At 38.7% G+C, this 23606-nt stretch overlaps 1 protein-coding gene across 4 annotated transcripts in view; it reads left to right on the top strand.

Moving 5' to 3' along the window:
* Positions 1 to 23606, top strand: part of LOC122560172 (DNA (cytosine-5)-methyltransferase 3B) — a 290151-nt gene that overhangs the window by 69866 nt on the left and 196679 nt on the right. For all 4 annotated transcript variants that reach the window (XR_015759555.1, XM_087994836.1, XM_043710531.2 and 1 more), the window contains 2 exons: positions 4402 to 4516; positions 13377 to 13477. Coding sequence is in view for 3 of the 4 variants with exons in the window: in XM_087994836.1 (XP_087850962.1) it covers positions 4402 to 4516; positions 13377 to 13477 (216 nt within the window). In the remaining variant the exon portion in view is untranslated. The remainder of the gene's footprint in view (positions 1 to 4401; positions 4517 to 13376; positions 13478 to 23606) is intronic.

Raw genomic sequence — 23606 nt, 5'->3', positions numbered from 1 at the left:
TGTCATTGTGAAAGGTTCTGCACAAATGCAAAGTTTTCTTGTTAATTTTTTGTTTCTTGCTTCCAAAATTATTGATAGCAAATCTATTGATTAATGAAACAAAAATGGAAATTGCTGGAAAAGCTCAGCAGGTCTGGCAGCATCTGTGGAGAGAAATAAGAGTTAAAATTTTGCATCAAGTGACTTTTCCTTAGAAGTGTAGTTCTTGAACCAAAACATTAACTCTGATTTCTCTCCATGGATGTTGCCAGACGTTCTGAGCTTTACCAGTAATTTCTGATTTTGTTTCTAATTTACAGCATCTGCAGTTCTTCTTGGTATTGACTAATGAATGTTCTCTAGCACCCTTTTCAAAACTATTACTTGTTACTATCTCTGTGCCCTTCAAGTGGACAGCAGCCCTATTTTAAACAGATATTTTTCATCCCTATACATTCCTCTTATTTTAATCTCAGATGTTGCTTTAATGAAGAAGCAACACTAGTTGTCAGACTCTACTGAATTGTGCAATGCCAATTAGAAGTATTACCAAACATGCACTTGTGCATTGTCAAACTTTGTCACAGTTATAAAATGATTATTTTAAAGCAGATATTTAATGCTGGGTCCCATGACCTTAATCCAGACATTCACTTAAGGATTCAAATTGACAGACATTTTCAATCCGCTGCAAACATTTTAGTTTATTACTGAGATTATTTCCTCCTGAGAGAGATGTAAAGGAACAAGGTTGTTTAATCTCAGCTCCAGGTTAGCAATTGAACATTTACAATTGTGCTGCATTCTCTAGACAATTGATAAGTAATGCACAAGACCTATTGTGTTATATTTAAATGTTACAGTGGAAATGAAAAGAATACCTTCATTTTCAATACATGTGATAATGGAATTTTAAGCCAAAATGGATCAAAACCTTAACAATTGATACTTTATAAATATTTAAATCAAGATATACTGTAATGAGGAGTACATTCTTCCTTTTCATTAACCTTATTTCCTCGTGTCACTCCTTTTGTCACAGACTTTTGTTAACATCTCCAGTATAAATGCCCAAATCTACATTTGTAGTAAGGAAGTCTGTGTTTTTTTGGCACTTGACCACTATGCAATTCTGGGCACTTGCCACCAGATACCATGTGTACATCTTTCTGAAAAGCTGTTCAAAATACTTTTGATTTCTCAGTAATTTAACTTTTTAATGTCAAAGTAAATATTTGCAAACATGAGAAAAAAGGTTAAGGTTGGAAATACAATTTACACATTTCTCACAAATTATTGAATGTTGATACAGCATTTTCTGTTCTGGCTTTCAAACCGATATTAACGTTTGTACTTGAATGTCAAGCCTGGGTTCTGCCTGATAATGGCTGTGAATGCTTTAGCTTTATTTTTGATGTGGTACACTTGCCATCATGGGAATATTTCTGAGTATTCCACCTCCTTTCTGTTGTTTAATTGTCCAGCACCATTACAGAGGAGAAGAAGGGCTCATGCCCGAAACGTCGATTCTACTGCTCGTTGGATGCTGCCTGACCTGCTGCAGTTTTCCAGCAACACATTTTCAGCAGCACCATTATAGACTAAACTTCACAGACATGCAGAGCTGAGATCTGATTGGTTGGTGTGGGATCACTTAGCTGCTATGGTGTTTGGCATACAAGTAGTCTGTGTTGTAACTTTACCAGGTTGCAGCCCATTTTTAGGGTATGCCTGATTCTGCTCCAAGCATGCTCTCCTGTACTCTTCATTGAACTAGGATTCATTTCCTGACTTAGTAGGAGAAAATTACTGCCAATACTGGAATTGATACTGAAGACAACAAATGCTGGAGATCACAAAGTGTCAGGCAGCAGGATACCAGAGTTTGCAGTTTTTTTTGTCCATGGAGAGAAAACAAGCTAACGTTTTGAGTCTAGATAACTCTTTATCAGAGCTGACGTGAAGTATGAAGGGGGCAGGATAAAACTATACTTTAGGTGTGGGAGGTGGAGTTAGTGTGCTGGAGGAGAAAGGATGTTGATAGTTCAGATTAATTGATCGATATGTGAGAATGGCCGAACAATGGTGTATCTAACTGCTAGACCTGAAAGAGAACAGTCCCAGTGGGGTAGGGGGACGGGAGAGAGGACGTGGTGACAGCGAATGTAACAAATAAAGCTAAAAGAAGGGGAAGGACTGGGAGTTGGTTCACAATTTGAAGGTGTTAAACTCAGTATTAAGTGCCTAATCTGAAGCTGAGATGTTTTACTCCAGTTTGCGCTGTGTTACTGGAGCACTGCAACATGCTGAGGACAGACAAATAGGCATGCGAGCAGGATGCTGTGTTAAAATTACCAGCTATGGGAAGGTCAGGGTCATGCTTGCACACAGACTGGAAGAAATCTGTAAAGTGGTTACCCAGTCTGTGTTTGGTCACTCACATATTGAGTAGGCCACATTGGGTACAGCGAATATAGATCACAGAATTGGATGAGGTGCAGGTGAAATGCTGCTTCACCTGGAAAGACTGTCTAAGCCCTTGGATGGTGGACAGGGGGGAGGTGAAGGGAACAGGTGTTGCACCTTCTGTGGTTACATGGGAAGGTGTTGTGGGAAAGGTGGATGGTGTTAGTGATCAATAAATGGGCGAGGGTGGCCTGGAGGGAATGATCCCTGCAAAATGCAGACAGGGAAAGTGAGGGGAAGATGTGTTTGGTGGTGGTGTTCTTTTGGAATTGTCTAAAATGGTCTCCTGGCCTGATGGTAATGGTAGCGTGGGGGATATGCTGGGCCACGAAGTTATGTTCATTACATGGCTATGGTCTTTACATGCCTTTAATTCCAGATTTTATTGATTTCAAGTTTCAACATCTGCAATAATGGGATTCAAACCTACATCCTCAGAACAGCAGCCTGGGGCTAGGTTATTCATCCAATGATATGACTGCCCTCACCAACCACACCCACAATGTTATTTTGTCAGCACAGTGTATGTAATTTTAGTTTTCCTGATTGGAGTCAGCTTGAATGACACACTTGGTTTCCAGTTGGGCAACGCTATAGTAGTCTGCTAATGGAGGTAATTTGCCTGTCGCTGATGTTAAAAGTATGGGGTTGTCAGTGTTGATGGGGGTGCAGTGGGGTTAGGTGTGATCAGATTGTTGACCCTGGAGTGGTTTGAGGATGGTGGGAGTGGGTTTCGGTTTTCAATTCCTGATTTGAAGTGAGAATGACGTACGGAGGAGATTGTATAGGCAGGGACGAAGTACTTCTCCCCATGGCTCTTCTTGCTGAGGACAGCTGTTAAATCAGAGCCTGCTAACCTCACTTAAATATCCTGGGACAAGATTGACTTCCCATCCCTTGACCCACCTCCTTTATGCACAGATGTAGGTGTTGGGAGGTGTTTTTGGCGGTTTGAGATTTCAACGTTTTCACGTCTCATCCTACTGTAACTTATTTGTTTCTGGAATTTGAGATTCAGCTCAAGGAATGTGCTGGTGAGTGAATCCATAATTGTAGTGAAGCTCCGGTTTGGGATTACTCTCCCATCAAACCTCTGGTTCACTTCGTACAGTTTGGCTGGATCAAAGCATTCTGCTGAACTCCTATATTTCTATTGTAGTATGATAAAACAACAGCATGCCCACAATTCTGGGACTGTTTCTTCATGTAGCCAAAGTCCAGGAATGCCTCAAAAATGAGCTAAACTCCAGTCCCTTTAACCAGTACTACTCAAAACTCTGGTACATGTTACATACCATCTTGCTGTGTATTTTCACGTTTAATAAAGGGCTATAACTTAAATATGTTATTTTAGCAGTCTAGCAAATCAAGTCCATATATTTGCAGTTTTTTTTTAGAACAATAGACAGAATTGTGGAATTCAATCCCCTAATTGTCAAAAAACATTATACTATTCTGTTCCTGGAGGTATTAGATCATTATTGATTATTTATCTGAGTGATTGAAGATGAATTTTTTTTTTTACATTTGACTAGATCTATTTATTTGAATTCCCAGGAAATCACATTGTGCTGTGTGGGTTAAAGTACATGTGGATTATTAATATACTGCAATATTGTGTAGAACAGGCTGGATAAACCGGGGCTATTTTCCTGTCTGTCAGTCTTCATATGTACGGTAACAAAAATAGATCTTTATTAGTTTCAGTCAATGCAAATTAGTAATCCCAGTGTGATCACCTTCATCAAGGAAACATTCATTGTTTAAAATATACCACAAATGAAAAGCTTGATTATTTTTAGCTAACTCTAAATTTTCCAGTTTCCTAAACTGATCTCATGTGGCAAATAAGTTCTGACATTATTAGACGCAATTAAGAAAATGCACATATTAATTAGGAAATTACCAGCTTTAAAACTTGACATTTTTCAAACTAATCTGATTTTATCTTCACAGCCTGTAGTTAATGGAGAAAAAACCTACCAGTTGGATCAATGGGAGCAAACATCAACACCCACTTCGCAGAGTCCCAGCCCAAATCCAAATCAGAGTGGAACTGACAGTACTGCAGGTAAAAATGGTAGAAAATGCACCGAATGTAATATCCCACCACTTGCATACTTCCTTGATTCCTGTATGTTCCTGTGAGATGCAATGTTTATTTTTGATCCTTAACTTTGGCATCTAGTTTTACTGTGGATGTATTACAGGCTAATTGAACTAGTTTTTGATTCTTTAGTCTCTACAGTGACCCATTTTTAAAGCAGCTCTAATGCAAAACTAAAACAGCAAATGCTGGGATTGTTCATCATGTCTGGTAGCATTTGCGATCAGGAGTTAATAGACTGAATTTGGATCCATCAACAAATCCAACAGTGTGCAGGTCACAAAGCAACAACTTGTCAACTGGAGGGAAGAGGGTCCCCTGTACCTCTTTACAGGTGATAGGACTGCTGGCTAATTGAAGAGTTAGGACTCAATGGCTTTTGACCCAAAGGCTAGTCAGGTATGGTAAGAGAAGGGTTGGGTGAAGTTAGTGAGGTAACATGCCATCGTTGAAGCTGAGGACACTTGTCCACGGGCCAAAGAATGTCTGCAGACGGGGCTGATGCCCCCACACTTGCTGAGAGATGCCCAGAGTTCACTCAATGTCTCCTCATGTCAAGAAGGGTGCTGGTCTTTGTGTGGAAACGCCATTCACCAGCTCCTTTGCTACTGGCAAGATGGCATGGTTGGGGGGGACGACATGGTGCAACACTCTCGTTCTTTGCTCCCTCTCACGCGCTCTCTCTCACGCGCTATATCGCTCGCTGTCTTTTGCTCTCTAGCTCTCTCACTCTCTCCCTCTCACAGTCTTGCTCTTTCTTTCTCTCTCTCTCTCTCTGTCTTGCTGCCTCTTTTGCGCTCTCTCTCTTCTTCTTCCACCCCATCTTTAAGCTCCATTGTTAAGAGCCCCATCTCCAAGCTCTCACGTGGATCCATAAACTTTCATCAGAACTGGGAAAAGTAGTGTTAATACATCTCCTGAACAGCATTTCTTTTGAATTTTATGGTTGGCTGTTCCTTTGTGAATCAAGTGAAAAAAGTATTACTGCTATTATTTATCATCTCCAATTGTTTTTATGTCATATTTTATATTACAGTAAATGTCTTTCTTTACTCAGCAACTTGTTTTCTTTCTGTTCCTTTACATTATTTTATTTTGTTAGTGTGGTGATCTTTATACTTTAAAGGCTTTAAAGGCTACCTGTGAAATAATTCCATTCTCAGGCACGTTTTCCTTTTCCTTGCACTTGTTCCAATTCAAATATTATTTGTATTGTTCAATTATTATTTTCTTGAGTCCAATTATATTTTTATCATTATTCTATTTTCCTCTCGATCTCTTGGGACACTCCATTTTTGATATTGTTTATGTGAAAAATATCCTTCATCTGTCAAACCTGTTTTCCTTTGAAGTTACTTTCACTGAAGGTGGTACTTATTGTATGAGCTGATGCCTGTGTGTTTTCTCAGCTGTGATCTTTCAATATATCACTTGATGTAATCCTAGAACAGTAAAGATGCCTACCACTAATGTATGTTGTAAGTTTGTAATCATCGTATGAAACCGCCTAACTGTACTTTACTAATTTAGAATAGATAAATAATTTAACAACCTGGTAAATTTGCTAGAAGAATGCGAAAGCTTTCAGAGGTAGAAAAGCATCTATTCTGAATTTTGAATATTTTGGTAGAATCCGCTTTGTTGGGCAGGCACTAAAAGCACTGAAACACCTGAATTGACTTCTAGAAGGAAGGGCCACTGGAGGTTTGTGCACATTAGGCATTGAAATGGACACTATGGATCTTCATCCAGGATGTCCTGGTTGCCTGGAGCTACCAGCTAATCAGAGATTTGCTGCTACTAGTTTAGCATCCCGCAGACTGCCAGAATAGATTGGTGACCAGGGGTAGAGATGGGTATTGCATTGGGGGGGGGGTGGGGGGCGGGGGGAATTGTAGGGAGAAGGTAATGGAGGTCAGAAACAAGAACCTATTGGGTGTGTCACCTGTTCTGAGTGGAGAAGAGATTATTGGACCCCAGACGGGAAAATGATCTTTAACTGGTCCTTAAGTGAACTTTTATTGACCATATAAGGATTTTAAGTAGAATTAGAAGTTCTTTGCCTAAGGATTTTTCCACTTGGAACTTATCTGGGCAGAGGCAGGAAGATGTCAGCTAATGTCCCAAAGGGTAACCCCTAATTATTTAGGCCTTCTGCCTCATTTTTCATCTCCTGTGGACCCAGAGAATTCTGCCAATATGATTCTTTGTTGTCATAAAAAGTTTTAGGATTTGAGGAAATTATGACCTTGAAAGGTAAATGAGATTCTGAAGCTTCCCCTACATAATATATAATGGAAGTATAATTAAATATGATGACAATGAGGAATATTTCATAGAGCTAATAGTGAAAATTGTGAGAGATTTAATGAAGCAGAAAATGTCCCAAACTGTAACCTTGCTTATTTTTTAAGTTGAAGTAGAAACAATGCATTTATACTTCATTAGAAATTGACTAATCCTTCCCTTTAAAAACAAAAAGGAAGAAATATAGAACTCTTTCATTGAAACAATCATCAGGTTAAGCTGCATTGAGACCTGATGAGCTTACATGTCAGTTTACTCAAAACTGACATTTATCCACAAAACTAAAATACTGCGCTATTAAGAAATTTGGTGTAAAAACAAAATGAAGGAAACAGTTAACAGGTTTGATAGCACCTATGGAGAGAGAAAGCTTCTGTAAATTCTTCCAACAGTTATCTCTGTTGTCCTTAGGTGCTGTCAGATTCGTTGAGAGAATTCTGGATATACCCAAATTTATGTATTGTTACCTGGTTACTGCCGTCCACAACAGTTATTGGTTCAGCACAAAGAGGACAAGAGTCAAATCTGTATCAACTCCACCCTAAATTTATTAGTTTAGTTGAAACAGACATATAATTCACACTCTTTTGGTTAGCAAAAGGTTAATAGCACGCATGCAGTTCATACAAGACTAAAATCTGTGCTCACACCCACTGGGTTTCTCTTTGAAATTCCCTGAACAGTCAGCAAAAGTAAAGGATAATACGCAATAATAAGAGTTTGCACTGGCCAGGTGATCTCTCAAGTTCTCAATGTAATCTCCATACTTCTAAGCGTAGAGTTCTCAACTTCACAAAGGTTGATCTCCAGAGTTTTCTCTGCTGGCATGCCAGAAATCCTTCATTTTTATTCTTTTCCTTATTTTCCAGAACTGTGCTGTCATTCCTCATTGGTCCTGGCTCACAGGGCGAGTCTATATCCTTTCATTATTGACTTGTCCCAAGGACTCCATTAGGATTACCTCATTAATCTTCCACCAAATAAGGATTTAACCTTATGTCACTCCCCTGATCTGTTCCAGGTCGAACAGGTTCTGGCCAGCACTAGACAGTGGCTGGGGCTTGAGTAACTTGAGTTCATAAGCTGCTGTTTTTATATATGAGCAGCCCCAGCCAACAGTATGCATTTAAACTTTTTTTTAAAAAAAAGTTTAGTATTGCTTTGAGTTAAGAAACAGAAACAATGAATCTGATAGAACTGTGGGTAAATGCTGTCTGTTATATTCTTCTGCACACCATGTCTTGGAATTAGGGCATAATAGATCTATATGATGCAGATTTAGGTATCTAAAAATTTTGTGTGCAGACTCATTAAAGTTATAAACATAAATGAATTTACCTCCCTTAGAACAATCAAACTCAGGGTAAGTCTGACTAGTTATAGATAAAGCTTTTCAACAAATCTATGCTGCATAAGCTTGGAAGTATTTCTAAGGAGGTGCCTCACTTAAGTAATTTTATTCGACCATTATTGTACGTCGTGAGATATAAACTGAAATACTTGTAACAAAGACTTCCCATTAACAAACATTTCTAAAAGATATTTAATCCCATCAAAATCAAAATGTATGCACATCAATGGCAACATAAGAAATTGTATAGATGAACATGTAAACATGCAGGAAAAATTGGGTTCAATACTGGAAAGATTTACAGAATAGAAATATTACAGAATTACTTAGACAACACAGAAACAGGCCATTCACTCTAACTCATCTCTGAAAGTGTTTTTACACATATCTGTCTCCTCTAATTCTGTGTACTTGATCTTAGTTTGTCTATTATTTTATTGTTTTGTGGTTTTGAAAGCAGCTAAGCTATTTGCCATATCACTTCCTATGGCAGTGAGGTGCATGTTCTAATCATTCTGACTAAGAAGTATCTATATTTCTCATGTTTGGATTTAATAGTAATGAGTGATATTATATTTATAACCCTAGTTTTGGAATGTGAGATGGATTACATTGATACTCAATGAAGTCAAGCTAAAGTTATCTCCAAACATACATTTCATTGGATTATATCGAATTTAAGGCACAGAAAAGACTCTTTTGTATCCTATCTTATCTAGATTTGCACTTTCCAAATAATAAGTGACTTTTTAGTTCTTCCTTATTCTTTGTACCTTACATTTATATGTATTGAGTGTTATTTTCCAACCATTACAACATTCTACAAGTTACAGTTTGTGTTCCCAGCACTGTTACTTGTGGAACACGGCATTCTTCTGCACTTCATACTTTATATTTCTGTCTTGAAGTGACCTAGCAGTTCACTATGCTACTTATCCCCAACTCCATATTCTCTGAATTTGTTCAAGTCTATCACAGGGCATCTTATTATAAGCCTGGTGAAAATTCAGTTAAATTATATCTTTTGCATTACCAGTGTCCACTCTTGTGATCTCAAGAAATAAATTAGTACAATTGGTCAAGAAAGAGTTTCTGTTTTGAAGTCCATGCTGACTATTCATTATTATATTTTCTTTCTTTAGATGTTTTTAAGATGTTCCTATCTCCCTTCTGCAATACAGATAACATAACTTCTACCACAGTTGACTGAGTTGTAGTTCCTCTGTGTACCGTAATAACACGGCACAATGGCACAGTGGTGGCACGGTGGCGAGAGACCCGGGTTCAATTCCTGCCTCAGGTGACTGACTGTGTGGAGTTTTGCACATTCTCCCTGTGTCTGCGTGGGTTTCCTCCAGGTGCTCCGGTTTCCTCCCACAGTCCAAAAAAAATGTGCAGGTTATGTGAATTGGCCGTGCTAAATTGCCTGTAGTGTTAGGTGAAGGGGTAAATATAGGGGAATGGGCCTGGGTGGGTTGCGCTTCGGTGGGTCGGTGTGGACTTGTTGGGCCGAAGGGCCTGTTTCCACACTGTAAGTAATCTAATCTAATCTAAACACAGATGGATGTTATCTGTAAAATCAAAATGAAATGTGTCTGAACTCTAACTTATAAAGAGTCCAGTCTCTAGAGAACCATACTAGTTTTATAACATAGTTGTCACTATGTAGTGGGCACTGGAAGTGGTTGCTGTGAGCCAACAACATTTATGAATCTATGAAAAAATGGAGAGGAAACGTAATAATTAGAAATCAAAGTATTGTGAGAGTTGAATGCAACATGTTTGTTTGGGAAAATTTGTGCTTGGTCTGAAAACAGTCATAATCTTGGGATTTATTTTTCAAAAAATGGTTTATTGAAACCTGCGAAGATCTGAGCAATACAGACTAACAAAAAATATAAAAGGACATGGTGAGTTGAAGTCAGTGGTGAAGATACACCAAAAGCAGGAAACAGGTCTGGCAATATCCTTTTTTTACACTACAGAAATGCAAAGTTTTCACGTCAGATTTGGATTGCTCAAGCTAAAGACCTGGCATAGACAAATGACCAACTAGCCTACTTTTGTGCTTTAGGTTCCTATGGTTTACACTCCACTATTTGGACCTTTATTTGAATATCTTGGTATATGTGTATTTCCTTTTTTCATTCAGAAATCTGATAACAGGAAAAGTACTGCTTTGATTTTAATAATATCAATAATAATGATTAGACTTCAAGGTCCAATCTTCAAAAGAACCTTAAGATGAAAATGATATTTTAGATAAAGTATGTAGGTAATTTTAAATTTTAACCACGACAGTTTTTATGTTTAAAATGAGACTGGATCCTGTATTATTACAAGGCCTGGTTAACCTTGTGATTGGTTTATTTGCACTGCATGATCCCTTTGTACCCAAGCCCACTTAAACTCGCACATGTAGCTAGTGAGAAAAATAGGTGATTGATTAATAGTTTTTAAAAAAGTCATTTCAGCATAGCATAAGAACAATGAAAGGGAAGTAGTCTTATGTAGTGAGTGAATCTAAGATGCAAATACATTAAGTTTTAAAAGTGGGAATCCAAGTAGAAAAGGTCATAAATAAAGCAAATTAAATTTGAATTTTATATACCAATATATTTGTCATAAAAGCAAGTACGTGGTCTTGAATTCATGTACAAATTTGCTTAGGTGCTATATGTGCAATTGGTGGCCCTTTTTAAGAAGGATAATAACACTGTGGAAACTATTTAGTGAACATTTACAAGAATATTACTGAGATTAAGAGGTTCTGATTCTGAAGAAAAATTTGATGAATTGATCCTTTGTCACTGGAAAAGCTTAAGGTGGAAGAGTATCTAAGATTTTCTAAATGGTGTAGTGTTTGATTAGGATCATCCTGCAAGATTATTAATAGAATTTGTAATAGAAGAGCTTACACACAGAATTTGCATTAGAATAATGCAAAGGAGAAGTAGACAATTTTTTTTATCACATGTAGTGTATTAGAACATGAAGGATATTGTGAAAACTAGTGACTGCATCAGAGATTGAGCAAAACTTTACTGGCCAAGAAGTGAGGGAGTGTGGTATGGGGCAGCAACATAGCAAGACATGCTTTGGGATGGCTCCTGGAAAATTTTACTTGAGATAGGACCAGCTTTGGACAGACTGGCCATTTGCTGAACGGAAGTGTACAGTCTATTTAAATTATATCAGGCCTTAATAAGTGCAGCTTTCCCAGGCTACCACCATTTTGTCTGTAAAAAAAAATGGCTGTCAATGGGGAAGTTGTCCACTTTATGGAGGCAGCCTTTCTGTGAAGTCTATAGGTATCATTAGTGCTGGAGTCTCCATAATTCAAAGAGGAGAGCTGTGGGCAGGAAAGATACCAAACAGGCCAGTTGGGCTTCCCAGAGATGACTTCTGGCTTTGAATATTGAAATTTTAATTTAACATCTTGACATTTTGATCTCTAAGTGCCCTCAGTATTGCCCAACTTTCTGTGGGGTTTCTGAGACTCTGGAGCTGCTGGTCCTCTGACTGTGGAGACAACATCTACATCCCAGAAAAGATTTACAAGGATGTTGCCATGGTTGGAGGATTTGAGCGAATAGGCTGGGGCTGTTTTCCCGGGAGTGTCGGAGGCTGAGGGGTGACCTTCTAGAGGTTTACAAAATTATGAGGGGTATGGATAGGGTAAATAGGCAAAGTCTTTTCCCTGGGATCGGGGAGTCCAGAACTAGAGGGCATAAGTTTAGGGTGAGAGGGGAAAGATATAAAAGAGACCTAAGGCCAACCTTTTCACACAGAGGGTGGTATGTGTATGGAATGAGCTGCCAGAGGAAGTGGTGGAGACTGGTACAATTGCAACATTTAAGAAACATTTGGATGGGTATATGAATAGGAAGGGTTTGGAGAGATATGGGCCAGGAACTGATAGGTGGGACTAGATTGGGTTGGGATATCTGGTTGGCGTGGACACGTTGGACCGAAGAGTCTGTTTCCATGCTGTACATCTCTGTGACTCTATGATATAACCTGATAGCTCTGTTCCTGTGCGATCCCACATTTATAAGAAAATCATGTAATAACAGCACACTTTATTGCCACTACAGGTGAGGAAAGTTCACATTCTACAAATAATGATCTAAATTATTTAAATGTGTCATAGCCAATTCACATTGATGAAACATGCGTTACAGCAGAACTGACTTGTACTGTTGTTGTTGCATTACTTAATTCAGAAAATAACACATTGATCTTTGCCCTGTTAGTATGATGAAAGTACAGGCTACAACTCCGCAGCTTGAACAAATTGAATTTATAAATACACCACTTCAGAGTTACAAAGGGCTTCACGACCTCTTTGTTTAAAAAACTTTAATAGTAGTTCAATAAATAAGAGTTAATGAAATTTGTCATTAAAGCTGTAATTAATGGGTATATGGTAGAACTGGTGAGACAATTCCTAAATGCTCCAGTTAGATTGAGGTCCCTACTTCAGTAACAAACCTTCTTGATCATTGAGGCTTCCTCATTGAATGCTTTTAAAGCTAAGATAGAAAATTGTTTGAACAGTAAAGGAATTAAGGGTTATGGTAAGAGAGCGTTTAAGTGGAGCTGAGACCACAAAAAGATCAGCCATGATGGAGAGGGCTCGAAGGGCCAAATGGCCTACTCTTGTTCCTATTTCTTGTGTTCTTATTATGTCCATTAGCAGATAGAATCTGCAGAGAGCACGGTGTTAGAAATGTAACAGAATTAAATAAGCACCAGTTGCAAATCTATCTGTTGCTTACAAAAGTTTGCTAGTCCAAAAAGAGTGCTATAGGAGTGAGGATTGTTTGTTTCTTACTTAAATCCACAGACTTAAATCTGACATTTAAACTAAAAACAAACATTGAGTAAGGCAGAAGCATGATTCCTGTACTTTATAAGAACCCTAAAACCCTATTTATATTACAGTGCCACAGTGGAAAGCAAGTGGGAATTCTTGATACAACTACTTATAAAATAGGCAAGTCTTAACAAAGGGGAGAATGCACCAGCAAAAAAAACCTTTGACCTTCCACTATCCAGTTTCTAAACAAAAACAGCCATTCAAGAAATTTTGGAATCACTATGCCATGTGAATCAAGTTTTAACATTTCATTATTTTGATGAAGGCTATTTTATCTTTTTCAGATTCTGATATGGAGATTATATCCAGTGACTTCAAACAAAGACGAAAACATGCAGATGGAAGATCGAAGGGCAAACTGAGATGTCAAGGTGACTGTGAAGAGGTGGGGTTCCTTTTGAGTTTTAAACCTATCAATTATTTCCAGAAAAAGCTGCAAATATCCCACAATGTCAGAACAAACACAGAAATATTCATTGAACGTTGTATCTTAATTTATCTGTTGGATCTTAGAAGGTGCTTCATTTAGAACCCTTATTTAGAAAGAAAATAATTTTATACTAAAAATCATGGAAGGGAAATGTGGAGTGCACAACTATACCTAGTTTGCCAAATAATATGCTTTGAATAGTTTCATTGGTGAACTAGACTACATAATTGAAATGTATCTAGAAGCTATACTGATCTGAATTTTGCAAGAATGTTACCTGGACTTCAGAGGTTACATTTATGAGGAGAGATTAGACAAATTAAACCTGTTTTCTCTAAAATTTAGAAGGTTATAGGGTGGTCATGATTGAAGTCATTAAAATATTACCAGGAAAGGACAAGATAAAGAAAGGTAAACTACTTCCACTGGTTGGAGATTCTAAAACTGGGGAGTGCAGTCTAAAAATTAGGGCCAGACTGTTCAGGACAGATTTTCAGAAGCACTTATTCACAGCGGCAGTAGTTTGAAACTCACTTTTTCAAATGGCATTTTATACTTGACCTCTTGTTAACTTTGAATCTAAGATAACTTTTTCTTTAACAAAGTTTTTAAAAGATATATTCCAAGGCAAGTGTATGGAATTAAGACACAGATCTTCACCTGACGAAGAAGGAGTGCTCAGAAAACTTGTAATTTCAAATTAATCTAATGGACTATAATCTAGTGTTCTGACCTCATTGACTGGAGGAACAGAATAAAGGGACTGAATGGCCTGCTCCAGTTCCTACTTTGACCTAGTAAAATAGCTTATAGTTGAGAACTGTATCCTTGAAAGTGGTTAACATGAGCAACGGGAAAGGGATTAAACAAATATGCTGAAGGTAAGGCTTAAAGCAAAACAGCTGAGTAGGCTCCTTGGAAATGATATAAAATTTGAGTTATAAGTAAGTCGTAAGATAGAAGAGCCCAACCAAGAAAAGAATGATGGACTCTGGAGTGCCAGTAGTTCTGCAAGGGGGATCAGTTCAGGGGAAAAAGTAGTTGGTGGTCTGCTCCCAGTCACTTCAAGTATGCGTCATGACAGTTTTGAAGTGTTCTACTACAGATGCCCCATGTGCATGCCATAAGTATGTAGAATGAGTAGTTTACGGAGTCAATTATACACCTGGCTACTCCTTGGCAGAAGGAACCCTCCCTCCCAACCATCACCACTACGGGGTGATGTGTTAAGAATCACAGTTACCCTGATATTCTTCTCGTATACTTGCTGTTGTGGAGCCAGTGGATGGTACAGTTTCGCTGGGTGGATTGATAGATCTTTCAGTCTCAAGAAAGCAACACTGAAAGGAATTGTATTGTTATGAACTGCCACTGGGTGCAGTTTTCCCTTCATGCCTATGTTTTAGACATGGTGAAGGTTGGTAAGCTCAACTGGCTGAATGGCTGGTTTATGGTGCAGAATGACATAAACAACACGGGTTTAATACCTGAACCAATTGAGATCACAATGAAGGCTTTGGCCACTCAACCCTACTCTTCATCTTAGGCCTGGTGGTCCTCAGTTTACACTTGCTATCACTGATCACTGACTATTGAGACAGAAGCCCAACACCCTTAAGGACTCTGGTAACTTTCACCTTCACTTCACCATAATGTCTCCAGTGTGAATGGTAGCAAGCTACTAACTGCCAGTTGGGAGTGGGGGTGGGGCATTGAAAATAGCATTGTATAGCATCGTTAACAAGTTCTGGACCATGGCTGTCCACTTCAGACTGCAACATCTTGGTATGCACAGTTGAAAGAAGAACTTTTTAATTGAAATAAAGTTCTCATTAAAAGTGTAGATTTGCACTCTGTTCATCGCTGAGTCAAAAATTTAAAGTTTTGTGATATGATTATCCACTCCTATTTTCTGAAAGTGAGCTTTATGACAAGCAAAAGAATGAAATAACCGTGAGGTCTAATGATTAATTTAGAGATATGTGTGTGAATATGAACATAATAGTTAAGGATATGACAGTCAAAAGCCCTTTAAGCAACAAGGTATGTGAGAGGAATCACCCACTACTGAATGAAATGGTTCATAAAATTTTGCAGATCATCTAAACTGTTGTCTGCACTAGCATGGACTATTTATGTTAAGAACTTGTTGCACGCGGTTAGAAGATATTGATCATATCAGTTGTTGTTTGGTAGGAAGCCTAATGTTTGATCAAAAGTTAATGATCAGCACCCAATATGGAATGAGCACAATTGACTGTAACTTTCAGACCATTTGAATGCACTGGACACAGGCAGAAAGGTATTTTACTCAAAATGAAGTCTCAGAAAGGATTTAGCGAGCCTTAAGATATAAGGTAAAGCCACCAGAAGCCAATTTTATCAGGGAGACATTATAAAGGAGAAGGGCTTAAATAATAGACTCCTGGTAAAGATGAAAAAATAATTGTACAGCTTGGGAACCCGAATGTTCGGGTGCACTCTTCAAGGTTGTTTATATGGATTACAATTTTCCAAATGTTGAGGGACCATACTGAGGAGCCCATATACAAACGTTGAGGACCATACTGAGAAGGCCATATCCAAACGTTGCTCAACTGTGAGGATCAAACTGCTACAATTGATGGTTTGTCTAATGATGGGCAGATCAGTTCAGATGGTCAGTATGGTGTCATTGGTCTCAAATGACATCTGCCAAAAATGGGTACTAAAGACAAATATTTGCAAGAAGTTGCCTGTCAATGGAGAAATGTGACTACTTTAAATAACACGGGGAAAGCCATTGGAAATCTAAAAGCTGAATGAATGTTCAAGAAGAGGGTCAGGAGGATTGGGAACATGAATTACAAGGATGGAAAACAAGTAAATGCACTGTAAGCTCAAACAGTCGGTCCTGGAATGAATCTGACACTGGAAAGAGATTATAAACTGTTGGATGAAATCCTATTAAAACGAGGGGGAGATAAAACAACATCAGACCAAATAGAGGGGGCAGTTTAACAAGATCAAGAAATATAGGATAAACCAGAAATACCACTGAGTCCCATGTGATCAGAAGTTTTTGGTGGTCACAACCAAATTAGAAGACAATTTACTAAAGATTCCAATACACAAGAACTATAATGCTGGAGGGAATTTGGGGTATACACAGAAATGTCAGAGAAATGCCACGTAAGTGGATACTGATGGGACTTCTATGGCTAAAGCAAGACTTGTGGCATGAGGTTTGGAAGAAAAACTCAGGGATCTGGATAACAGAATTGATTCATCAACTTAAAAGTGCATTTTTGAAGGGAGAGCAGCTTGAGAGGGAAATGCTTTGTCATCCTCAAAAGGATGTACCAAATGCAGTAGGGACCTTCTGGAAGTTGAATGCATGTGCATGTGGTCTTAATGATGCCTCTAGTCTGGTGCTTTTCAGTCAAGTCTATCTTAGTAAAATTAGGCTACCTTCAATTAAAACGACCTGCCAGGTTTTCCTTTGCTTATGAGAGGCAGCTTTCAAGCATGTTTATGATGCTTGTAGATTTTTTTTGTGGGGTGGGAGCAGTGTATTTGAAAACATTGTCATAAATGGGCTGAAAGCAGAATTCAAAATTGGAAGTAAGCTTTATAGGGATTTCAAGTACGTTGGATTGGAAATCAGGCAGAATGGTTCCAGTGTAACTTAGCATCAGCCATCCTATTTGGAAAATAGTTACCCCATTGCTATTAGTCAAAAGTAGGGCCTCTCAAAAAGAATGCAGCAGCTTTGGAAATTGAAATGGGGGCTTTGTGAAGTCTGATTAGACGACTAAATTGGCTGGGCACCAACAAGAGGCCAGATGGCAGTTTTGAAATATGAGTTGATTATGATAGGAGTAATATAGGAATAGAAGTAAGCCATTTAGCCTGTTGAGCCTATTCCATCAATAAATATGATCATATCTGATCAAATACTTCTACTCACACCATCCCCATAAACCCTTTATGCCATTGGTAATCAGAAATCTGTAGAATTCCAAAGATTCACCACCTCTGAGTTTAAAAAAAAATCTTCATCAGTGCCCTTGTTTTAAATTCCCCTGCCCCCGCTGAGATTTGCCAACCAAGGGAAACATCTCACCTGCATGTACTTTGTCTATTCCTTTAAGCAGTTTGTAGGTTTCAATGAGGTCACTGTTCAAAACTCCAGAGAATACAGGTCCAGTTTGCTCAAATGCTCTTTATAGAACAATCCTGCTACTCCAGAAACAACTCTGGTGAACCTTCTTTACACTCCCCTATGGCAGTGATAAGTAAGGAGATTAAAACTGTCCATAGTTAGTACACCAGGTGAGGTTTATATGATTCTAGTGACTCATGTACTCAAATCATGTTGCAATAAAGGCTAACATTCATTAATTATCTTAATAGCTTGTTGCTATTACGTGAAAAATACCAAGGTGGAACATATTATTTGCGTGAACAAAACATGGAAAAAAATTAAACTGAAGTATTGTGTTTCAAAATTTACATCACCGAGATGACATGAGAGAGTCTTTTTGTGATTTTTCCATCTTCTACAAGTCACTGTGATGTGATCGAATGTACAGAGGAAAGTTCATAATTTTTCTTTTGGGAAAGAGAGGTAAATGTTCCTTTTAGCTTTGAAAGTTAACAACATCAGGAGAACAGTAACAAATACCTTTGTGGCACAAACTTTCAGTTTTGGTTAGATGGTATCTATGGCTTTTACTTGCTGAAAATATTGGAAGAAGTCTTAAACAGGGTTGCAGCAGCCAGTTCAGAGTCCATACCAATCCAGATCTACATCAGTAATAAGCCATTATTGGATGACAGACAATCGACAAAATCTGTGAATGGTAAAAGGTTATCTGATTGTTTTCGAAAGAAAAAAAATAAGAATAGTTGAAATGACTGGAAAAGGATGTTTGGAACTTTAATGTGCAAAAAAAAACAAAAGAAGCCACTATGTAACATTGCCATTGTGATCATTTTGTGTTACTACATATTGGTTATTTTAAAAGATAAAAGAGAATCCATTGTCTTCTAATGTGGTCTGAAGGGATGCCTCAGACCTAATGAAAGCAGGAAACAGGTGATGGATATATTAATTAAGAGCTAATTAGGTGTGAATTGGTTGTATTTTTATTTAACTTATTTTTCCAATTAACCTATTCAGTAGGGGCCCTCTTGTGGTGTAGTAGTAATGTCCCTACCCCTGGACCAAAAGACCCAGCTTAAAGTTCCACCTGCTCTAGGTTGATCTTTATTTAACCTATTTTTTTGATCAACCTGTTCAGAGATGTTATTACATACCTCTGAAACAGGTGGGACTTGAACACTACTACTGTGCCACAAGAAACCCCAATTGAATTGGTTGTACAGATTGGGTGACTACTAATCAGTAGGTGTGAGCTTTATGAAGTGTGGTTAACTGAAATAGATCTCTCTTTTAAAGTGCAGACTTGGAACTTTGTTCACTATCTTCTTGTGTGTACACAGGCTAGTGGAGCAAAGTGGCTTATTCTGCTCCAAATTTATACGTTCATGTGTATAAATTCACAGAATGCCTTGGAGACCTGACTCTCCCTTACGGTGGTGGGGTTGGTTAGCTTAGTTGGCTGGACAGCTGATTTGTGATGCAGAGTGACACAAACAGCATGGGCTCTATTCCTGTTCTAGCTAAGATCACCATGAAAGCACTGTCCCTTGCCTAAGGCATATTGAATTTACTACCAGTCATCCTTGTCTGATGTGGGAGCAGCCTATAGTCCTCTCAAGTACGGTAACTTTCACTTCTACTTCAGTATGACTGGTAGAAAGCTGCTGACTGTGAATGGGACAAAATGCAGGTTCTAGACCTTGACTGTCAGCTTTGGATGGCAACATCTTGGCATGAAATGGTGGAACAAGAAAAATCTGTGAGGTGATATTTTATATCTGCCTTGGCATCAAGCACGAGAGGCAGAGTGAGAGTTGGTGATGCAGAAGAGGACGTTGCTTTTGAAGAGTGGGAAGGGAAAAATTGTTCTCAGCAGGATACTGTATCTGTACAGGAACTTCAAAGAAACAGCAGCCTGTTATAAGCAGCACGCTAAATTTCATCCATGTAGTGGGTGTCCCAACAATAGCCTGAAATACCAGGGATGCCATATCCCTCAATAGTTATTTACAGGACACCAGCCCCACCTTTTGTGGGTCATGTAACACATGTAGCCCACTTCATGACTTCCGAGCGCTAAAGGGGGAGAACGAGACCATTCGTCTCCCTCTTCCCCCACCAAACTGTAATGGAGGGCCGCTGGTAAAATGCCGGCAATGGGAAAAAGAGGCAACGAGCCTCTTTTGATGATTAGCAACGAGCGATAACATCAGCATTTTGGTGGGAGGGCTGCCTTCTGGTAAAACGAATAGTAGTTGGAAAACATTGGATTCAATCCTCCAGCCTCTTGTTTGCCAATTTCTGCCTCCCAGTTGATAAATAAATGGTTGATAGAGTTCAGCTCATCATATCAGACTACGGGAAGGAAGTGCTCACTGAAATCATTATCATCTTACATTCTGACCTGCAGCCTTGGAACCATGTAAGGATAGCATTACCAGTGCCTATCAAGGTGACTGTGGACATGAACTTTCATGCTTAAAGCTCTACTGAAATTGAAATATGCATTATTTACATCATCTCCTACTTTGTTATGCACTGGGAGTTCATTGAGGCTCAGTATCTAAAGAGAATTGAATGTATTTCATCCTTTTGCCAGAGAGAAGTCAGTGGAGCAAACACATGGCATCACCAGGATCTCAAGCTTCCCAATGATTCAGGGTGCTATTAACTTACCACGCATTGCTTTTCTGAAGCTGTGTATACATTCAGAGATGAAATACAACTAGGCGGTATTCCCAGAGCATGTTGTGTGCAGTTATACTAAGCACATCATGCAGGTCAATGCCCAGAACTATGGAAACACTCCAAATGCTTTCATTCTGCAATTACCATGCAAGACCAGAGGCTGATTACTGGGTATTAATGGCTAGCTGCTGACATCTGACGTATAACAAGAGTCATACTGCTGCAATAAGCAATCGCTTCGAGATTGCTTCTGTTGCCTGGGCCACTCTTTCAGGGTACTATATTTTGCATAAGAATGCTGAAAATATTCATCATGGTCGACTGCATGATACAAAATCTCACCATCATTCCAGCACAGCTTTTGACACCAGTTACGTAGCAAGTAGGAGGATGAGAGGGAAGTGAGAAGGCAACCAATATGTTCCCCTTTTGGAATACAGAGGAGCCTCAATTATCTGAATGACACTGGTGGGGAGTATTTTGATTGGATAATCAAATGTTCAGATAATCGAATGCAGGATAACACAGTTTAGCCAAGCATTGGAACCTTGCTATCTTGTTAGGATAATCCAAAATCGGATAATTGAATGCCAGATAATCGCGGTTCCTCTGTATATTATGACAATCACACCTCATAGCTTGAACCATGACTTTGAACCTTGGAGCAGTATGAAGTGTTTGAGGCTAAGCTAATGTCTTGGGTTGAGTTATGATTGGTAAAGGTTTTTCGTAGGTGAGCAAATGGGGGTTGGTGAATGTGCAATGATTGAGGCTGGTGATTCAGTTTTAGGAAAATGACATTTCAAGAAGAATTTGCAAACCATAACCATGTGTGGTTATATAAATTTCTTGTGACATTGCATCCGGGTCTTTGGGGATGTACTGCTTTCGTTGATAACAACAGTAATCTGCTACTGTTGCCTTAACCTAACCATAATTTTCTCTGGAGGGCCTCCCTACTCCCTGCGCACAGATCACAGGCTCTCCTCTCTTCCTGCACCATGGCCTTCACTGCTATGTTTAAAACATGGAAAATGCTCTCTACTCTGTGGTGCCACAAATCAGTCTTCCAGATCAGACTCGGTTCTTCCAACTACTCCTGTACCTGCTCCACTGAGAATAATTTTCCCCTTATGAGTTACAAGACTGACTTTGAATAGTGTGTTACAACATGGGGTAAATCCTCCTGCTTATTTAAAATACAACACAGAAAAGATTTATCCCATGCAGTAATCTGTGAAAATTCGAGAGGTCAAGAACTGTTTAAAGTAAAAAGTAACAACTTATTTCTTAAAGTATAACAGAATAATTAACTAACAACTATTTACAACTCCTTCCTTTAATCTATATTTTACCTTCTCCTCTATAATACTAGTTTGATAAAATCCCCGATTAAGATTTACAAAACAAAACTTCTTTATCTCAAAACCAGGCAGCTTTCACTTTTCTTTGTATTCCGGTCTTCATTTTCTTATACCTCCAATGCATTGGATTGTGTCATTGGCTTTTAAGATTGTCAATATATTAAATTCAAACTGGATTGGTGTTGATATTTTTCGGGATAAAATCGAAACTGATTCAAATCTGTTTTGTCGTTTTCAGGCAGCCAGCTACCCGAGTAGCTGGAGCACATGTTACACTGTATCTTACTGAGAACACTTGGTGCTGTCACTGCTAGCTTTTAACACTTAAAGGTAGAGTACACCCGCATCTTCATAACACCTCCCCCCTTAAGAAAAAATGAACCAGCATAATGAAAAGATGGCTTTATTTTTTTCTTTTTTTTAAAACACATTACCCTAACATACAGATAACTTCAATATAAATTCACCTTAACTTCTTCCCATATACCTGTATATGTGTGTTGTGTGTGTGTGTATATATAATATATATATTAAATAAATACAAATCTCATCTAAACTCTTATCAGTTAAATCCGCGATAGCGCATCTGTGATTACATTCTTAAAATCCGCAACACATATGATTTTTAAATTAAAAGTCTGTAACATAAGACTCCAATGAAATAGTCTCATGTTCTTGTCTTTAAAGCGTTCTAAGAATGTAAGTGAATTGTGATCTGTGTACACAACTGTCTCCGACACATTGTTCATGACATACACATTAAAATCTTGTAAGTCCAGTACCAAACTCAATAGTTCCTTATCGATCATGGAGTGTTTCTTCTGGTGGATGTTGATCTTTGAAAAGTAACCAACTGGCAGTTCAATCCCATCCTCATCTTCCTGTAGGAGTACAGCTCCAATTCCTATGTCACTAGCATCGATGGTAACTTTAAAAGATTTTGAAAAGTTTGGTGTAGCTCAAACTGGTTTGGTGGTTAGTATTGCTTTCAAATGGTTGAATACCTGCTGGCATGGTTCTGTCCACCAAAACTTTGTGGTGTTTTTCAGCAAATCAGTTAACAGTGCCACTACACTGCTGAAGTTTGGAACAAACTTCCAATAGAATCTCTTGAGTCCTAAGAATCGAAGCACCTCTTTCTGCGAGGTTGGTCGTAGAAATTCCTGAATGGCCTTCGTCTTTGCGTTCTGTGGGGTCAACCTTCCATGACCAATGTTCTGTCCCAAGAACATAGCCTCTGCTTTCGCGAATTAAGTTTATAACCAGTTTTGCTTCTCATAGTCGTTCAAAGAGCTCAGCCAGCTGTACCATGTGAGATCTCTAGGACTTAGTAAAGATCACTACATGGTCCAAATAGACCGCATAGTTTGTTAACCCAGCCACAACTCTGTTCCTGAGTCTTTGGAATGTGGCGAGTGCGTTCTTCATTCTAAAGGGCATCACTTTAAACTGATATAGCTCATTTGGGGTTACAGAAATTCCTTTCACCGACTCTGATAAAGGTACCTGCCAGTAACCACACATTAAGTCCCCCAACTTGGTCATGTAAAAGGCTTGTCTGACTTTTTCAATACAGTCCTCCAACCTTGACCTTCCAACAATCCATGCAGAATCGTTGATACCCATCCGGTTTGGGAAAAGACGATTGGTGAACTCCACTCGCTCTGGCTTGGTTTGATGATGTCCTCATTGAGCATGGCCTCCACCTCCATCTGGACCTGTCTGACTTTGAAAGGATTAAGTCAAAAGGGGTGTTGCTTTATTGGAGCAATATTCCCTACGACTACTTCATTTACAACAGCATTAGTCCTCCCACCAAGGTCTGATGCCACCTTCCTAAAACTCCCTGGGATTCCGGATGGTATGCACAAGATTTAAAGTGCTG

Source organism: Chiloscyllium plagiosum, unplaced genomic scaffold (assembly GCF_037043375.1).
Source record: "Chiloscyllium plagiosum isolate Xiang-an unplaced genomic scaffold, Cpla_swu_hap1 HiC_scaffold_15, whole genome shotgun sequence".
Lineage (NCBI taxonomy): Eukaryota > Metazoa > Chordata > Chondrichthyes > Orectolobiformes > Hemiscylliidae > Chiloscyllium > Chiloscyllium plagiosum.
The sequence above is the reverse complement of the archived record's forward strand: the minus strand, read 5'-3'. Positions and strand labels throughout refer to the sequence as shown.